The sequence below is a fragment of the Eriocheir sinensis genome, chromosome 27, assembly GCF_024679095.1.
Source record: "Eriocheir sinensis breed Jianghai 21 chromosome 27, ASM2467909v1, whole genome shotgun sequence".
Lineage (NCBI taxonomy): Eukaryota > Metazoa > Arthropoda > Malacostraca > Decapoda > Varunidae > Eriocheir > Eriocheir sinensis.
The window spans coordinates 11,901,617-11,916,630 of NC_066535.1; the positions used below are offsets into that span (position 1 = coordinate 11,901,617).

Sequence of the window (15,014 nt, forward strand, 5' to 3'; positions counted from 1 at the left end):
GTGAAAAGATATGATAAGATATGAAATGAAGGACGAGTTCAGATTAAAAAATATGAGGTGAGGAGGAAAGGGGAGCAGAGGGCGAGGTGTCCATCCCTTCAAGAACACCAGACGTAAGCCTCTCCTTCCGCCTGACTCAACGATGCCCTTGAGACACCGCCGAAGGAAGGCAGCGTGACAAATCCTTTCCTGCTTCGTGTCCTGCAGAAGGAGGTGCAATTTTTTAACTTTTTTTCTCCCTCTGGTTCGAGCAACGGAGGAAAATATTTTTAGGTGAAGATAAAGAACAGAGACCCGAGAAGCGTTTGAGTTTTGTTTGTGTGCGTGTGCGTGTGCATATGCGTGTGTGTGTGTGTGTGTGTGTGTGTATTCATGATCTAAGGGACAAGAGGAGGACGAAAAGGCTGGGTAGGAGAGGTGGGAGGAGGGAGCAAGGGAGGGAGAAGAGGGAGGAGGAGGGGAAGGAGGGAGGGAGGGTTTTCTGGGATCTGTATTTATGGTTTCAACATTTATCGTTTTCAGCCGAGTCCAATGATGGATGAGGGTGGGGAAGAAACACAGGAGCAAGGGTGCAGTTGTGGTAGAGCGATGGTGGTGATGGTGGTGATGGTGGTGATAGTGGTGGTGATGGTAGTGGTGATGATAGTCGTAATGGCTGGTTGTGATTGTATTTACGAATATAAATGACAGGGAAAAACGAAAGGGAGAAGGGAAAGAGAAAAACAACAACAACATAGGAAATTTTGCAGACAGCGGTAAAACATCGAGGAAAGCGTATTTACAAAACTGAGCATAATATGAGAACTTTAAAATAAAAGTTTCCACACACAATTCAGAGACCTAAAAATACAAAGCCATGATGAAACTTGAAGCGAGCAAGAAAACACACTATAAAAGAATGAAAAAAATATAGAGAGAGATACGAGGAAACGTCTTGTATTTCTCAAAACTGAAGGCCAAAGTGGACTCGATGATACAATAAAAAGAAAACGAGATCTCGAGAACGATAACAACAAAAAGAAAAAAAAAAAGATAAGAGCGGGAAGCTGAAGGAACAACGATAAAGAAAACGAGAGTCGCTTTGTAGGAGGAGTTACGATAATTCCCCTGAGAAGACGGCCAGACGACCTGACCACTGGCGGGGTAGTCGGGGTCAGAACGAGTCACTGGGGTCGTAGTGGTGGGGCTGTTGTTGTTGTTTTATATTTATTATTATTGCGGTTACAGTGAGGTAGTAGTAGTAGTAGTAGCAATAGTCGTAGTCGTAGTCGTAGTCGTAGTAGTAGTAATAGTAGTGGTAGTGATAACAGTAACAGGGAAGGAAGTGTGGGTGAGGGTTCTGCAACGCAATGATACTGTGTTGCGGGTTTAAATAGTGACAAGGTCGTGTTAATAAAGGTGAACATGTGAGCAATGAGAGTGTCAGGATTCAAAACACAATTCTGATATAATCATTGCAATGGTATAGTCATTTGTGGTGGCATCACAGTAAAACACAAGCAACAACGGTGGTAGAAGCGCAACTGAATGAATGATATATCAGTGCAAAATACAATACTCTTGGTTGGGGTAGCACGGTACTATAAGCTTGACATTACAGGTGTCTTGGCTGCGGCACCGGGACACACATCTCCTGACGGTGGGGCCCTACACGTACACGTCAGACCAGCGGTTCCGCGCAGTGCACACGCCTGGCTCAGAGGACTGGACGCTGACGGTGAAGTTTGCTCAGGTGCGGGACTCTGGCATGTACGAGTGTCAGGTGTCCACCACGCCGCCAATGAGGCACTACATCTGGCTCACCGTCGTGGGTAAGTAGCGAGGGGAGCAGGGCAGGGCAGGGAGAGGGTGGGAAGAGGCTGTAGTGGTAGGGAGCAGGGCAGGGCAGGGAGAGGGTGGTGAGGAGGCTAAAATGGAAGAGTGGGGATCGAGAGAGAAGGGGATTGAGAGGATGACGATGAGATTATGGTGGTAATGGATAAAAGGTAAACACTGGTAAAGGGGAGGAGGAATGGAAGGTAGAGGTAAAATAACAAGGAGAGGAGTATTAGTAGAAGTGAAGCGCAGAGGCAGAAGGTAGGGAGGAGGAGAAACAGCAGATAGTGGTGGAAGAGGAAGAAAAAAATGAAATATGAGTCGAGGAGGTAGACTTTGAAGTGATGGAAGAGTAGATGAATAAAAAAGGAAGAAGCGAAGAACAAGCAGAATGGATAGTAGAAGAGGATGAAGCGAAAGTGGTGGAGGAAGAGTAGGAGGAGGAGGAGAAGATTGATGGCAATGAGGTGAAGGCAAAAAAAGGGAATAGCAGAAGAAAAACAAGCAGTAGTGGTGAGTGATGTGTGGTGGTCAGGGGTGTTTCTGAGAGACTGAATGACGTCCAGTGACTCACAATGATTTATGTGTGTTATTCTGGTTGGCAATGCGTCACACACACACACACACACACACACACACACACACACACACACACACACACACACACACACACACACACAATTACCCTCACCACACTTCATTCGAGTTTTATGAGAACCAAAGGTAATTTAATTTTACACATTTTTTTTCCTCCGCACCTCCAGAGTTTTCGGAAATAATTGCCAGGATCGAACGTGCCACCGGAAACATTTTTATCTGGCACAATCTTTTTCCAAAATTGGCGTTTTCTTTCATCACTTTACTCAGCCGGCGACCCTTCCATTATCCTCCACATCACTATCCAATAATACCCTCAATCTCCTTTAGTCACTCCCGTCACTCATCCTCTTACAGGGCACCGAGGGAGGCAATTAGCAGAGACAATTAGCGCGGCATTATTCCCAAGTACGTGACCCTGATTTTAAGCACGAGGCGCCGAGTTCAAGGGTGTAGCATTGACGGGGAATCTCCTGCCTGGACTTCTAACGCAATTATTTTCAGCCGGTTTTCATTGTACGTGACCTTGAATTGCAATATTTTTAGTTTCCTACAAAAATCTTTGGCTTCCATTTGAGGTGTGCCTTTGATTCGTCTTACAACTTAATGTAAAACAAATGACCTATAACTAAAATATACGGAAAATCGCTTCAAGCTTGATAAGGCCTGGGCCAAATTCGTCGCCCAGAATTTTTCGCCGCATCGTTATTTTTTTTTCATTAAGATGACGATATTTGAGTTCTTAAGTACTTGCACTTTCACATCAGTTTTCAATTTCATCTTCTTCTTTCATCCTCAGAGACCCAGTAGCGTCCTGGAGGCTTACTTTCATCTGCAGACGATCCACCTCAACCGCCGATCACGTAGTTCAGCCTCAAACCGCTTCACCCTCTTTGAGCTCCCATAGTTAATCGCTTTTAGTCGTAATCCTTTATACTGCCCGAGGCCACGACACGTCCTGGCCCTGTATTGATCTTCTCCTCTTCTTCCTCTTCCTTTTTCCTCCTCTTCTTCGTCCGCTTTTTCTTTCCCTCCTTTTGACTTCATCTATTTCCTAATCAGGCCTTTCCTCTTCCCCGTCATCCATCCTCGTTTTTCTTTTCTTCTTCCTCTTCGTCCCTAAGTTTTCCATCAGTCTCTCATCTCCTTCTCCTCTCCTCCTCCTGACGCACTCTTCCGTCAATCTTCCTTAGGATTATTCCCCTCTGCTGGCCTTGTCTTTACCTCCTTCGTCAGCCTCTTGAAAGATCCCTCACCACTAACCTGCAGCTCCGGACTATTTATCTTCGTCCTCCTCTCTTGCCTCCTGCGCCTCTCCTCCTCCTCCTCCTCCTTCCCTTCTTACTCCTCCTCCCCCTGTTCCTCCTGCTCATTTTTCTTCTATTCTATCCCATCTTCCACTTCCTCCCATTCTTCCTACTTTTCCTCCTTATTCTCCTTTCTCTTGTTTTCTTGTTATGTTCGCCCATCGTTCTTCCTTCACGTTTCTCCTTGGGTTCAGTGTTTCCTTTTCCTTCCTAGCTTGCAATTTCCCCACATAGCCTAATATTCATCCACCTACTCTTTCATTTCCCATTGTTTCCGTTTCCTTTGCAGCCTCATGTATCTAAAGCCACCTATTCTTTCTTTTCCCATCGTCTATTTTTCCTTAGTAGCTTGAATTTTCCCTCCTACGTCTAACTTTCATACACCTACTCCTTCTTTTCCCCCGTTTTTCTTTCTCCTTGTTTCCCTCTCCACACTCTCACCCTCCATCATCCTGGCCCCCTCTAGTCTGCACCTCTCGCTCAACTCAGCCCGGCCATCACTCATTCCGGCCCGGATGCCTATTACTGCTACCCACATAAGGCACAGGGAGTAGAGGGTGAACGGGCCTCCGATACGTAGTGGACTGAACAACATCGAGGAGGGAGGAGTTATATGATCTCTCTCTTGTCCCTCTCGGTTATGGCTTGATGATGTAAAACAAATCCGTGAACATTGATGAAAATAGGCTGACGGGAATTTGATGGAAGAAAAGGATGATGAAAAATGAAAAAAAGGGAGACAGAAGACGGAAGAGAGTAAGAAAAATACGAGGAACTATTTTGTTTTTGTTGTACACAATTCCAGCATTCTAAGGAGAGAGTTCACGATCAACTATTCAACATTTAGCGTTTGAAGGCAGAGGCATTTCTATACAAGGGTACTGTTGTACTGTCCCACTGTTTGCAGGAGGGGGAGGAGGAGGAGGAGAAGAAAGAGGATGAAAAGGAAGAGAGAAAGGAGGAGGAGAAGGAAGAGGAAAAGAATAAAAAAACAATTGACATTATAGAATACACTATGGAAAATAAAGAACAGAAAAAAGAAACCTAAACAACGAGAAAACTAATTCCACAGACGTTTCTTAGGAGAGAGAGAGAGAGAGAGAGAGAGAGAGAGAGAGAGAGAGAGAGAGAGAGAGAGAGAGAGAGAGAGAGAGAGAGACTACATGAGAGAGAAAGAGAGCGAGACCGAGCGAGACTTAGAGCGAGCGAGACAGTTGGGCCGGTGTGTTAAAAAAGCCAATAATTAGCTCTCACTGCTCAATGTCCTCATCTTGGCTCGTCCATTACCGGGGAATAAGTTAATTAAGTCCCCGCAAAGGCCCCGCCCCGCCCCACAAAGCGCCCCGCCTCGTTCGTTCCCGCCGCGAGCCTAATTTTCCTTGACTGGTCGGTCCTTGTTAGGCGGAAATTATATGCAGCTCCAAAATAAAAGGAAAAAACGAAAACTATTACTCAATTTTCGTTTATGGAAAGACAGAGAAAAATGATGCTCAAAAAATTTATATGCCGTTTGAAAATAATAGGAAGAAAATTAAAACTATTACTCAATTTTCGTTAATGGAGAGACAGAGAAAAATGCTGCTTAAAAAATACATGCGGTTTGAAAATAATTGGAAGAAAAATTAAACTATTCCTCAATTTTCGTTAATGAGAAGACCGGAAAAAAATGGTGATCAAATATATATGTGCTGTTTGAAAATTAAAGGAAGAAAATAAAAAATAAAAAATATTACTCGGTTTTAGTTTATGGAGAGACAGTAAGAAAATGCTGATCAAAAATACATGTGCTGTTTGACAAGGAGGAAAAAATTACTGTAACGCAATTTCGTTTATGGAGAGAGAAAAAATGTCATTACTCATTGATGCTTAAATTAAAACGGACGTATATGCTATTTAATAAGAAAAAATAGAAAACTTTTAATTTATGGAAAGACAGAAAAACCTAAACCCTGTGTATTGATGGTAATGATAAATATGTATGTGCTCTTTGAAAATAAAGATCAAAGAAACTAATTTGCTGTTAAAGAGGAGAGATAGTTTACGTGCAATCCACTAGAAAAATGGTAATCTATTGCTTATTGAACTATCGAAAAAGATGAAAATTAAAGCTTTTTCTCTCACCGATGGAGGACCACTACTTACTAATATTTATATTCAAATTTACATTTAGATAGATAGAGAGATAGATAGAGAGAAACAGACAGACAGACAGACAGACAGACAGACAGACAGACAGACAGACAGACAGACACAGAGAGAAAGACAGAGAGAAAGGGATTAGCTATCATTCTGTCATTCTATTCGAGCCCCGCGTCGCCTCGTCCAGAGTTAACGTGACATGAAAGACGATCGGATCTCTGCTCGGCGTTTCGGACCAAATATTTATGACTGGAATTAAGTGAAATCGGCTCCTAATTAGTCGCCATTAACACGAGTCGGCCCCCGGAAAGCCTAAAGGACACACGAAACAAAGCCTCAATTAAAGGAAGGTATTAACGGAGGCGAGGATGGGAGGAGGAAAAAACAAATAAAAAGATGTTGGTTTTACAGCAATTAAATATGCAAAACAGAGGCAAGAGTATAATGGCCTTACGAACTACAAAAGTTGCCTACATTCATTCTCTCTCTCTCTCTCTCTCTCTCTCTCTCTCTCTCTCTCTCTCTCTCTCTCTCTCTCTCTCTCTCTCTCTCTCTCTCTCTCTCTCTCTCTCTCACGCACACGCACGCGCACACACACACCTGGCATACAATAAGATGAGCGCAGGTAGACAGGTGGAGAAAGGGGCACAAACGACCCAAGGATGATGGACAAAGATGAAAATATTCGGCGGTATGAGACTCGATCCTGCAGCGCCGTCGTCTCTCCTCCATAGCGTCTTCATTTCTTTCCCTTCTCAGACGTTGTTACTATTTTATCCTTCTCCCTCCCTTCTGTTACCGCCCTTTCCCTCCTTCAATCTCCTTCTGTTTTCTTCCTTCCTCCCTCTGCCTGCCTACTTGTACCTTCCTCTTTCTTTACCTACTTCCGTCTGCCTTTCACTGCCTGCTTGCCTTCTTGTCTGCCTCTCCGCTTCCTTCTTCACCCCGTTCCCTTAACTTTCATTTTTCATTTTTTTGTCGATCTCATTTCTTCTGATAGTTTCGCCTTCGCTTGAAAATCCTCCACTCTTCCCTTATTTTTTTCTGTTTTTACTGCTCATTCTTTTATTTTGCTTCTCTCATTTTGATGGATTTTTTTTTTTTCGTATTCGTTCTTTTTCCTCATCTTCGTTGTTTCTTCTTCTCACTGTTGTCTTCACCTTCTCCGCTTTTCACTACTTCTTTTTCTTCTTTTTCCTTTACGACCTTCTCTCCCTCCTCCTGAGGCTTTTCTTCCTTTTTCTTCCTCTTCGTTCTCTCTCCTTCTCATTGATGTCTTCACCATTCCCGCTTTTCACCTCTTCCTTTTCCTCTTCCTCAAATACCATCTCCTCTCCCTCCTCCAAATGCCTCTCTTCCTTGCAGCTGTTTTTATTGCACGGTGATCGCCTTATCGTTCCTTTCCTCATCTTACCTCTTCAATAAAATCACTTCGTCTAAGCAGCGCAAACACTCCTCTTCCATAATCTCTCCTCTCCTCTCAGCCTTCTCCTTCCCTTTTGCCTCTCCCGAGCCCGTATATCCCTCTCCATCCCTCCAATAACAGTCTTCCTAAGCCCTTACCCCACCTCCTTCCACGTCCACTCATATCCCCTTCATCTTATTCCCCCTCTCTTCCATTCTATTCCGCCTCTCCATTCTCCTCAACCCTGCTCCTTCTCCTTCTCGCCGAGCACCTTTCGCGTCACATTTCGCCCCTCCTTCTGTCCCTCATCCCGCCCTCTTTTCCTCATCTCGTTCTCCAATGGTGTCTCCTGTGTCACCTCAACGACAGGACGCTGAAAGGGGTCGTTCCTCTCACGCCAGGAGGGAGGGGCGGGGGCAGCACGAGTTAGGGGCTGTAGGGTCTTTCCGCCGTGCAGCAGACACTGAGTTTACAATAGAGTCAAAAACTTTCCCCTCGAAGAAGAGAAAGGTCGGTGTAAAAACGAAGTAAACGGGAAAGAAAGAATATGAAAATGTTTGAAAAGAGAGAGAGAGAGAGAGAGAGAGAGAGAGAGAGAGAGAATGAAAAAAAGGCGATTTTGTGTGTTCTTCAGGGATCCCAGCGCACACACACACACACACACACACACACACACACACACACACACACACACACACACACACTTACACACTTACACAACCCTGCCTTAGCCCTCCCCCGCTCACTGCAAATACTGAAAGCTGTTGTTGAGTTACGGCCTCATAAGTCTTTCTAATTAGCCGCATTACGGAGACCAAGGAGCTGCGAGGCCTGCAACACCCCGCCCTGTAACACCCAAGCCCGGAACACTCCGTCCCGTTACACAATTTGCAACATAAACCCTGCAGCCCTGACTTGCAACACACGGCGTCCTGCAACACTCTATTCACCCATCAGTCATGTTTGTTAAAAAAAAAGTAACACAACATCCTGCACACCATGGTCCCGCAACGCAAAGCTTTCAGCGTACTTGTATTCCTTAAAGGCCTATAGCAATTTATTACCACAACACTGTTATTATGCTGCTCCTCGCGCACAACACCCAACTTTCCTGGTGCTGCAGAGACTCGCGGCGAGGTGGTGAACCATTCCGGGACAATAAGTCCTTTACGTACCATTTGACAAATGTGAAAGGGAATATTCCACTTTGATGTATTTTATTAAGAGAAAAAGTGTAATCCTGGCTGATCGCTATAGACTGTATACTAATTGGGGCTGCGTCCATTTACCAGCATTTGTATTTCTTTGTATTCATTTATATGGTCAAACACTCTCTCTCTCTCTCTCTCTATATATATATATATATATATATATATATATATATATATATATATATATACAATTGCGATTCAGTGTAATTACTGGCTCGAAATAACTCCAAACTAACTTTCAGACACAACTTTCATATAATATTTTATTTTTTTGGTCAAGGATACTATGCAGGAATACTCCCTATATATTCGACGTTAGCAACCCTTCTAACGAATTTAAACAAGTGCTGCTAAAAATTATTATAATAATGATAATAATAATAATAATAATGATAATAATAATAATAATAATAATAATAATAATAATAATAATAATAATAATAATAATAATAATAATAATAATAATAATAATAATAATAATAATAATAATAATAATAATAATAATAATAATAATAATAATAATAATAATAATAATAATAATAATAATAATAATTCTATTTCTCAAAAAAATATTAAAATACATAAATACAGAAAAGAATAGGACCTTCGGACATGTATATTATAATGACAAGTTTTTTTCTCATATTCTTTATGAGATGCCTTTGAATACGGACATTTATTTTTTCTTTCTAAAATCGCAATGTTCCTTCATCAACTTCCTCCTTTTTCTTTCCGAACGTTCTTTACCGTCACCTAAGAATCGCTTCCTAACGCTTTCCTTTTCCTCCCCTATTCTTTCCTAGCAGTCATTAGCCTCAAACATCAGACGGTCAATATTTCTTTTCCTCGTCCTTTTTTTATCCTACCAAACTCTTTCCCAGCCCAACGGGAGATATTTCTCGCTTTTTCTTTCCGGATCAGTATTTCTTTCCAATCAGCCTCCCCCTCACGTAACCATGGCGTCTTTCTCTTCCTCCCCAGAGCCCAAAACGACCATATTCGGGGGTCCAGACGTCTTCATCAACAGGGGCAGCAACATCAACCTGACCTGCGTGGTGGACTACACGCCCAAGCCGCCCTCTTACGTCATCTGGAAGCACAGCAATAAGGTGAGGACGAGACGACACATGCGAGACGAGACGCAATGAGACGGGAAGACAGGCGAGGTTAAGGTTCATTAATAAACGTATTGGGCTTCCATTACCACTATTTCCCAACGCCACAGCAAAGATTAACCGGTGTTTCTTTGGTGATTTTTTCCGTTAAAGATGCGAAAGTCGTGTCAAACTATCACTAGCATAAAACATAAAAAATCCCAGAAACTTCTACGAGAGGCTTTTCACACCGGATTATTGAGGTGCCGAGACGTAGAAGAACACGGGCTTAAGTTTTCAGGAGTCACTCTTCCATTTCTCGTTGGTTTTCTTTTATTCCTTTTTTACAATGCCGGTGCCCGTTCTTACATTGGCCAGCCTGAGTGAAAAAAAATGCGGAAGAGTGAGAGTGCTAATCAACATAACAACAAGGTAAGAGACAGGTAAGAATAGCTGATGATTCTCTTAAAAGTTTTTGGCTTTCATCTCTCTCTCTCTCTCTCTCTCTCTCTCTCTCTCTCTCTCTCTCTCTCTCTCTCTCTCTCTCTCTCTCTCTCTCTCTCTCTCTCTCTCTCTCTCTCTTGTTTAATCAGTTACGCCAACACACCTTCACTATTTTTCCCCTCCATGGTCACTTAAGCGTAAACTGAAGAGCAATCAAGTGCAAACGACCGCGATAATGATTCTTTCGAAGTTCCCATTTCGGGGCATCAGACTTTTTTTCCAACTCCCCTTTTTCTTTCCCCAACAACACCATGATTTTCTTCGTCAGGTGTTCGGGCCCAAATAACTACTACGTATTGAAAGAAGGGAAACATTACAAAAAGAAGGCTACCACTTTTCTTTCAACTCCCTTTTTCTTTCTCCAACTAGGTCATGATTTTTTTCGTCGGTGCTCGATCTCAAACAACCACTTTATATCGAAAGAAGGAAAACATTGCAAAAAGAACACAACCTCTTAGAGTTTTCAATTTCCAGGATCAAACGTGTGTCTCCTTTCCAATGTCGTCTATACACATCAAGCGGATCTAGATCATGTTTACCTACAAAGATGTCATCCCAGTAATAATGTGGAAAGAGGGAGGGCTCAAGGAGCTTCCCATCTGTTGCCACCCATTCCGTTTTCTTTCTTACCGTCTTCTTTGAAAGTTGTCAAACCCGTAACATCATGCTCAAAACAAGGATTCGTAATTTCAGAATAACTAAACAAATACGTTGATGAAAATTATAAATAAATAAATGAATGAGAGAGTGAACGGACTAATGAATGTGTAAATGCATAGAAAAGGAATGAATAAATAAACATTGAAATAAATATGGCTGTTTGCGTGAATCCTTTACTATAAACGTTTTCTACTTTGCTTTATAAAATTAATAAAAGCTCCCCAAACGTCTCTCTGAATGAGAAGAACCATAAAAGATCTTATATTATTTGCCATCATATTTAATGCGTGCGTTAACGTCAGAGAGAGAAACAGCATACAAAATAACATACTGTGATGCTTCTGTTTAAACAGTAAAAATGCTTCGTATTTTCGTTAACAATCCTCCTAACAAACAAACAAAAAATAAAACTGCACATCCCATATGAGACTCAAACTCTCTTTAATGACCTAAAAGTTTCTAAACCTGTTAATTAGAATTCCAAACACTAATGATGCTTCGGTTTTTATAATGGCACCGATTAATGATTTTTTCATCTTTAGGCGGCAGATTTTATATAGTATGGAGACGCTCACTCAAAGAAATAGCAATATACAGACTCACAAAGCGACTGACAAAGCTAACCTTGCGACAATACGTAGTAGTCGAGCTACAAAGCCCGGTAACTATATATCATCGACAAGGATATTCCTTTAGAACAAAAGGCACATCGGTCGATATTTTCTACCTGTTTACAAATCCTACTTCCAAAAACTAAGGAAAAACACTGCATTATAAAAAAAAAAAAAAAAAAAAAAAAAAAACAGGACATTCAAGCCCAAATATCATCGGCAATCCAAAAATGAAGTAAGGTGTTGTTCATGTCTTTCTTAGAATAACAAAACAAAAGGCACATCGATCGACTTGACTGCCTGTTTACAAATTCTACTTCCAATAACGAAAACATAACAACCTCCAATATTAAAAAAAGGAAAAGAAAAGACAAAGAAAAGACATCGAAGTCCTAATTCCATCGACACCCAAAAGGAAGGTGTTGTTCAGAGTCCCACTTCGTCACAACCAGCCACACCCTGACGGATCAACAGTCACACCCTTATACCTTTACGTTTCCTCTCCCTCAGCACCAGGAAGAAAAAACAGGAAATTGGTAGAGAGAGGAGACCTTTTGAGGAGAAATAGGTGGTAGGATTTAGTGAAAAGAAGAGGAGGAGGAGGAGGAGGAGGAGGAGAAACCAGAGAAAGAGAAAACAGAGATGGGTGGGGAATGTGGAGAAAGGATGAAAACAAAAAAGACATTAAAGAGGGAAAGAACAAAGGAACAGAAGAATAAAATAGAAATAAAAATACGGAAGGATGGATGGAGAAAGGGGGTGAAATGCATGAATGAAGATAATACGGAGAAGAAAAAGGGCCATGAAAATAGAAATCTAGGTCATTGTGAAAAAAATAAAATAAACAAAAAGGCAAAAAATAAACATCAGCCCACAAGACAAGTAAAAAAAGACACGATGCTAAACAAAAAATACAAACAAGAAAAATATATAGAAAAATTCAACAACAACGGAGGTTAATTACATATCAAAGAAAAGGAGTGGACCGACCCTAACCGCATGTCCCTTCTCTACCCTCCTCCTCCTTCCTCTCCCCTTCTTCCCTCCCTTTCTTCGCTTCTCCTCTCCCCTTCTACCCCCTGCAGAGACACTGGCAGGGTGGGAGACAATTACAGAGGCTCCTCCGCGTGCGCCTCCCGGGACAACGAGGAGAATAACGTGGAGATGACGAAGGCGCCGAGGGAAGGGGAAGGTTATGAAGGGAAGAGAAATTAAAGGAACTGAAGGAAAAGGAGAGAATGAAAGAAAGACAGAGGAGAAAGGGAGGATGATGGATGTATACAAGGGTGATGATTTTAAGGGAATTGAAGGGATATGGTGTAAATGAAGGGAAGGTCGAGAAAGAGTGACTGAGGGATAGGAAAGGAATTTAAAGAGGATAAGTGAAGGGAAAGAAAATATCGCAAACGGGAAGACAGCGACAGAAAGGGAGGGAACAGGATAGGAAGGGAAGGGAAATGAAGGGATATGAAAGAACTAAATGAGAAAGAAAAATAAGGAAAAAGCGAAACAGGAGAAAAGACAGGAAAGGAAAAATATGAAAAAAATGAAATGATGAGAAAAAAATAAGAATGATAAGTGAAGAAAATGACAAAAAATGAGAGCATAATCATGCGTCCAAAATATAACAAAATGAAAAAAGAAATGGCAAAGGAAAATTAGTGTAAGAAAATATGAGAGGGAAGACAAGAGAGGAGAGGAAATTAACAGGAAATAAAGTAAGCAAAGGGAGAGTAAGATAAGGTGTCACACACACACACACACACACACACACACACACACACACACACACACACAGAAAAATAAACAGACAAACAAACAAACAAACAAACAAACAGGATATATTGAATATCGCCCTTACACGCGTTTCCTGATATCTAACATTTCTTTCCTCCCTCTCTCTATTATTGGTCAATTTGAAAGGTAACTCACATAAACCTCTTTCCATTTCCTATTCCCATTCCAATTTCCTCAAGGATCGGTCTACGAGCTATTATGGGTGTTTTCGTTTTGCTGTTCCTCTTCCTTGTGCGTTCGGGTTCCTACCGAGTGTAAGACGCCGGAAGTAATGTTATACTTATATAACTCAATGGTAAGACCTCATGTTGAATAGACAGTGCAGTTCTGGACACCTAACTGCAAGAAGGAACTTGAATTTTGGGATAAATTTCAGCGATGTGTTATGAAAATGATTCCAGTCCATAGGAACCACTCAGCCTCTCTACACTGGAAAAGATACGCTTACGAGGAGACTTAATTCAGGTCTTCAAGTACCTGAAGGAGTTCAAATAAAGTTCTTTGAATAACAAACTGACTCAAGAACTAAAAATAAAGGACTACCAATTTAAGCATGGCAGTGTAATTCTTTAAAAACCGAGTCACCCTTCATTGGAACAAACTTCCTTTAGAAGTAGTAAGTGTGGAAACAATAAACTCTTAAAAATCGTATCGACCGCAACTTCGTGGCAACATAAGGAAACTGGACGTACGTTCCGATGTGCCTGTCACTGAGCTTTGGTTGAAGACTTTGTACGATGTTTTAGTTTTCATAGCTACTTTATTTTCTTTTACATATTCATAGTATTTTTTTCACATTGTCATTTTACTCTAAAGCGATTATTTTTTGAAGGGGAATATATTTATAGTTTTAGCTTTCCACAGCTCTTTTCTTCATCAACGTAACTCTGTCTGTAGTCTAACATTTTTTTCAACCCCTATGTCTATCCATACAAAGTTTTTTACTTTTGTCTGTCCATGCGATGTCACTTTTTCTCCTATCTCCGTAGCTTTAAACTATGAGCTACCATTTCCTCTATTTTTTTCCATTTCTTCTCATAAGTCTGTCCATAACGACAAACTATTTTTTCCCTTCATCCGACTCGTCCTGATGGATACAAATGGCCGCGGCGCTCCTCCTCTTCCTCTCTTAACCCGCACAAAAACCCGCCCCGGCCACGACCTCTTAAAGACACCTCGACGCCTCCCATTCTCCTCCTCGTACACACTTAATCTTCACTACAAACATATGTCTCGCGTCCGCCTTCCGCTCCCCGCCACCTGACTTCCTCTTTCCTATTGTAAGCCACTCCTTTATTCCCTTTTTTCTTCATTTCCTCCTCCTCTCTACCTGTTCCTGGAGGTGATAAGAAGGGCAGGAGAAAATGACAGAGCGACAGGGAGAAGTAAGAAATATGTTTGTTGTATTTTATCATCCTTTACTCTATTTTGGGGGAACCACGAATATCTTTTTTCTTCCGTGGTTATTATTTCTGTCTCCTTATTTTCACATTTTTTCATGACGTCATTGAATATTAAGAAAAACGAGGACGATTATGTCATTCTTTACTTCCCCACGTACTGCTGGTTGTTGTTTTTCCCCTCACGTCATGGTCATCAGTGCATCATTTCTTTTCTCATTCTTATCTGTCAGTTTCCTTCCCTGGATATCCGCACACAAGCCATCGCAATTACGTCACTTTCCTTCTCCGTGTACTACCGCTCGCATTGTTTCTCACGTCATTTTCATCAGCGCGCCAGTTCTCTCTTCTCATCCTCATCTGTCAGTCTCCCTCCCTTGATATCCGCACAAAAGCCATCGCACTAAATCTTCCCTCCACGTGCATATTACTCACCCAATAATAACTCCGACGAAAAATACGACCATCGGCAAG

The 15,014-nt window shown here is 41.7% G+C and overlaps 1 protein-coding gene across 1 annotated transcript in view; it reads left to right on the plus strand.

Moving 5' to 3' along the window:
• Positions 1-15,014, plus strand: part of LOC127004136 (protein amalgam-like) — a 53,633-nt gene that overhangs the window by 23,901 nt on the left and 14,718 nt on the right. The window contains exons 3-4 of the mRNA XM_050871540.1: positions 1,601-1,811; positions 9,456-9,583. Coding sequence (XP_050727497.1) covers positions 1,601-1,811; positions 9,456-9,583 — 339 coding nt within the window. The remainder of the gene's footprint in view (positions 1-1,600; positions 1,812-9,455; positions 9,584-15,014) is intronic.